The sequence below is a fragment of the Oncorhynchus tshawytscha genome, linkage group LG26 (genome assembly GCF_018296145.1).
Source record: "Oncorhynchus tshawytscha isolate Ot180627B linkage group LG26, Otsh_v2.0, whole genome shotgun sequence".
Lineage (NCBI taxonomy): Eukaryota > Metazoa > Chordata > Actinopteri > Salmoniformes > Salmonidae > Oncorhynchus > Oncorhynchus tshawytscha.
In genome coordinates, this window is record NC_056454.1 from 51,571,151 (window position 1) to 51,576,150 (window position 5,000).

Below are 5,000 nucleotides of genomic sequence, written 5' to 3' on the forward strand. Positions count from 1 at the left end.
TGGACTGTAGTTGGTCCACGTGTTGGACTGTAGTTGGTCCATGTGTTGGACTGTAGTTGGTCCATGTGTTGGACTGTAGTTGGTCCATGTGTTGGACTGTAGTTGGTCCACGTGTTGGAATGTAGTTGGTCCACGTGTTGGACTGTAGTTGGTCCACGTGTTGGACTGTAGTTGGTCCACGTGTTGGACTGTAGTTGGTCCACGTGTTGGACTGTAGTTGGTCCACGTGTTGGACTGTAGTTGGTCCACGTGTTGGACTGTAGTTGGTCCACGCGTTGGACTGTAGTTGGTCCACGCGTTGGACTGTAGTTGGTAGATAGAGATAGAGATAGAGATGGACCAGAGAGCACACCCTCTATGGTCCTAAACTAAACTGAGGACCTCTGTTCTCTCTCCAGGCCAAGCAGAAGGAGGTACATCCCTTTCCATACGTCTATGATAATGGTGAGTATGAGCTTTAACACATTTTCCAGACAGGAAACCTTTTCAGACAACTGACTGTTCAAATGAAAATAGTTTTCATCGTCACGTGCTTCATAAAACAACAGGTGTAGACAAACAGTGAAATGCATGCTTACGGGGCCCTTCCCAAAAATGAGACATTGGAAATATTCAAAAAATAATAACACAAGGAATAAATCCACAATGAGTAACAATAACTCAACTATACACGGGTACCAGGCTATATACACAGGGTACAAGGCTATATACACAGGGTACCAGGCTATATACACGGGTACCAGGCTATATACACAGGTACCAGGCTATATACACAGGGTACCAGGCTATATACACGGGTACCAGGCTATATACACAGGGTACCAGGCTATATACACAGGGTACCAGGCTATATACACGGGTACCAGGCTATATACACGGGTACCAGGCTATATACACAATAGACAGTAACAGCAGTATACTGTAGGTAGGGGTAAAGGATAGATAATAGACAGTAACAGCAGTATACTGTAGGTAGGGGTAAAGGATAGATGATAGACAGTAACAGCAGTATACTGTAGGTATGGGTAAAGGATAGATAATAGACAGTAACAGCAGAATACTGTAGGTAGGGGTAAAGGATAGATAATAGACAGTAACAGCAGTATACTGTAGGTAGGGGTAAAGGATAGATGATAGACAGTAACAGCAGTATACTGTAGGTAGGGGTAAAGGATAGATAATAGACAGTAACAGCAGTATACTGTAGGTATGGGTAAAGGATAGATAATAGACAGTAACAGCAGTATACTGTAGGTAGGGGTAGAACAGCAGTATACTGTAGGTAGGGGATAAGGATAGATAATAGGAACAGCAGTATACTGATAGACAGTAACAGCAGATAGGATAGATAGATAATAGATAACAGGATAGATAAAGGATAGATAATAGACAGTAACAGCAGTATACTGTAGGTAGGGGTAAAGGATAGATGATAGACAGTAACAGGATAGATGATAGACAGTAACAGCAGTATACTGTAAGTAGGGGTAAAGGATAGATGATAGACAGTAACAGCAGTATACTGTAGGTATGGGTAAAGGATAGATAATAGACAGTAACAGCAGTATACTGTAGGTAGGGGTAAAGGATAGATAATAGACAGTAACAGCAGATAGGATAGATAATAGATAAGGATAGATAATAGACAGTAACAGCAGTATACTGTAGGTAGGGGTAAAGGATAGATGATAGACAGTAACAGCAGATAGGATAGATAATAGACAGTAACAGCAGTATACTGTAGGTAGGGGTAGAGGAGGGTGGGGGTAGAAGCTTTTCAGAGGGGGGTCCTGTTGGTTCTTGCTGTGTGGTAGCAGAGAGTACAGACTATGACTTGAGTGCCAGATGTTTTTATTGTTGCTAAGGTTTTTGGTGTCTTTTGAGTTTCTTTTCTTCATGAATACAGTAACTTTGGGGAGCGCCTCACACCACATTGTTGTGTATTACCGTATCTCCATTCCAAACCTTGCTGTCATTGTTGTGTATTTCCGTGTTTCCATTCCAAACCTTGCTGTCATTGTTGTGTATTACCGTGTTTCCATTCCAAACCTTGCTGTCATTGTTGTGTATTACCGTATCTCCATTCCAAACCTTGCTGTCATTGTTGTGTATTACCGTATCTCCATTCCAAACCTTGCTGTCATTGTTGTGTATTTCCGTGTTTCCATTCCAAACCTTGCTGTCATTGTTGTGTATTTCCGTGTTTCCATTCCAAACCTTGCTGTCATTGTTGTGTATTACCGTATTTCCATTCCAAACCTTGCTGTCATTGTTGTGTATTACCGTATTTCCATTCCAAACCTTGCTGTCATTGTTGTGTATTACCGTATTTCCATTCCAAACCTTGCTGTCATTGTTGTGTATTACCGTATTTCCATTCCAAACCTTGCTGTCATTGTTGTGTATTACCGTATTTCCATTCCAAACCTTGCTGTCATTGTTGTGTATTACCGTATTTCCATTCCAAACCTTGCTGTCATTGTTGTGTATTACAGTATTTCCATTCCAAACTTTGCTCTCCGATGGAGTAGACTCCTTGGGTAAGGACATGCATAGCAAGACAGTAGTAATTTATTGCATGGTTCCTTGGGTAAGGATATGGCTAGCATAACAGTTGTAATTCATCGTATGGTTCTTAACTTCCCTCCTTCTATCAATCATTTTTGGTGGCAAGTATAGTCCATTGCACCCCAATAGAATAGTGTTTTGGGGGAAGGCTGTGAAATACAATGGTTGTGGGGGGGGGAGGTCTATGGGTGTCACAAGGTCGGTATCCATAGATGAGGTTACACCTAGCAACCATAGCAATCATAGCCTACTGTAATTGTTTGCACCTGAGTTGCACCTTGGTTGCTTTGTGCTTAATAATTTGGTTATTTTCCTTCATCTAACTGGACATCTAGATGTTTACTTTACTGTTGTTTATATATACAGTTGAAGTCGGAAGTTTACATACACCTTAGACAAATACATTTAAACTCAGTTTTTCACAATTCCTGACATTTAATCACAGTAAAAATTCCCTGTTTTAGGTCAGTTAGGATCACCACTTTCTTTTAAGAATGTGAAATGTCAGAATAATAGTAGAGAGAATTATTTATTTCAGCTTTTATTTTTTTCATCACATTCCCAGTGGGTCAGAAGTTTACAATTTTGGCCCATTCCTCCTGACAGAGCTGGTGTAACTGAGTCAGGATTGTAGGCCTCCTTGCTCGCACACGCTTTTTCAGTTCTGCCCACAAATGTTCTATAGGATTGAGGTCAGGGCTTTGTGATGACCACTCCAATACCTCCTGCAGCAAAGCATCCCCACAACATTTGCAAGCCTCCCCCTTTTTCCTCCAAACATAACGATGGTCATTATGGCCAAACAGTTCTATTTTTGTTTCATCAGACCAGAGGATATGGCTTCTTCCTTGCTGAGCGGCCTTTCAGGTTATGTCTATATAGGACTCGTTTTACTGTGGATATAGTGGTAAACCGTCCATCGCAACGTCTGGGGTAGTCGTGCCTTTGTTAAGTCTGTGAGGGGAGATGCTATTGCGGCAAAGTTAGGGTACAAATCGACTGTAGTACCCAGCTAACCCCAGGAAAGACTTCACCTGCCTCTTGGGTCGGGGGACCGGCCATCCCCTAATGGCAGCCATTTTTCTATTTTTATCTTCGGGTTTCACATTTCCCCTCCCGATCTGATATCCCAGGTACTCCACCTCGGCGTAGCCCAGCATGCACTTGTGGGGGTTTGCGGTCAGACCTGCATCCCTTAGCGCATCAACCACTGCCCGTATTCTACAAAGATGGGACTCCCAACTGTCACTGTGCACAATTATGTCATCCCAAATAAGCAGTCACTGTGCATTATGCAGTCCATGAGTCGCTGAACGGTCGCTGGTGCCCCCGTGGAGCCCGAAAGGAAGTACTCGGTAGTAGTATAGCCCCCCCGGGGTGAAGTCCCGAACTCCCGGGACCGCTGCCAGCGGTACCTGCCAGTACCCCTTCGTCAGGTCTAAGGTGCTGACTATCTTGCGGTCGATCAGTTCATCCATCCGGGGGTAGGCATCAAACTTACTGAGCTCGTTCAGGCCCCGGAATTCATTCCCGTCCGGTTTCGGGAACCATGGCTAGACCACTCACTGTGGTACTCCTGTAGTACCCCCATCTCTAGCATTGTCGTCACTTCCCGCTGGACCGCCACCCTCCGGGCTTCTGGTATCCGGTATGGACGTTTACGTACATGATGTTCACGAGATCCGTGCACCCCGGCACTTCTGTGAACATGGCCGTATTCTGCTGGACCAACTCTCTGAGCTCTTGTCGTTGGGTTGGGCATCTTCCCCCATTGCAACTTCGACAGAGGGTGGGCTCTACTGTGGCTGGGTCCATGTTACGCACAGCGCCTTTCGTGCATGCCATTTCTTCAGCAAGTTGACATGGTAAAGCTGGACGGGTTTTCTCCATCCTGTTTGGGGGACATTATAATTGACGTCGCCTACCCGCTCAACGATGTCGTAGGACCCATGCCACGTAGCCAGGAATTTACTCTCCATCGTGGCGATCAGCAACAAGACCTTCTCACCTGGGTGGAACTCTCGTGGTTGGGCCCCAAGGTTGTAGACACGCTCCTGGGCACGTTGCACCTGGGCCACGTGCTCTCTCACCATTGGCCAAATCGCTGTCATCCTCTCCCTCATCTCCTCCACATGTTCTACTACACTGCGAAGGGGGTGGTCGGCTGCCCTTCCCAGACCGCCTTGGCTAGGTCCAGCAGCCCGCGTTGCCAACGGCCATACAGGAGCTCAAAGAGCTGGAAGAGCTCTCGTGCGATACCTTTTGCTGCCACGCGTAGCGGGATTGCCTCAGGATACCGGGTGGCGTAATCCACGATTACCAGGATGTATTGGTGTCCCCTCGCGGTCTTCACCAATGGACCAAGGAACCAAATGGTTTCTATAATGTACCCTCTGAGCTGTGATCTGGCACTCCAGGAAACTACGGCAGTA

The 5,000-nt window shown here is 45.5% G+C and overlaps 1 protein-coding gene across 1 annotated transcript in view; it reads left to right on the forward strand.

The window, feature by feature from the left end:
- The window catches only part of fer1l6 (fer-1 like family member 6), a 48,182-nt gene that overhangs the window by 14,242 nt on the left and 28,940 nt on the right, over positions 1–5,000 (forward strand). The window contains exon 18 of the mRNA XM_042306814.1: positions 399–444. Coding sequence (XP_042162748.1) covers positions 399–444 — 46 coding nt within the window. The remainder of the gene's footprint in view (positions 1–398; positions 445–5,000) is intronic.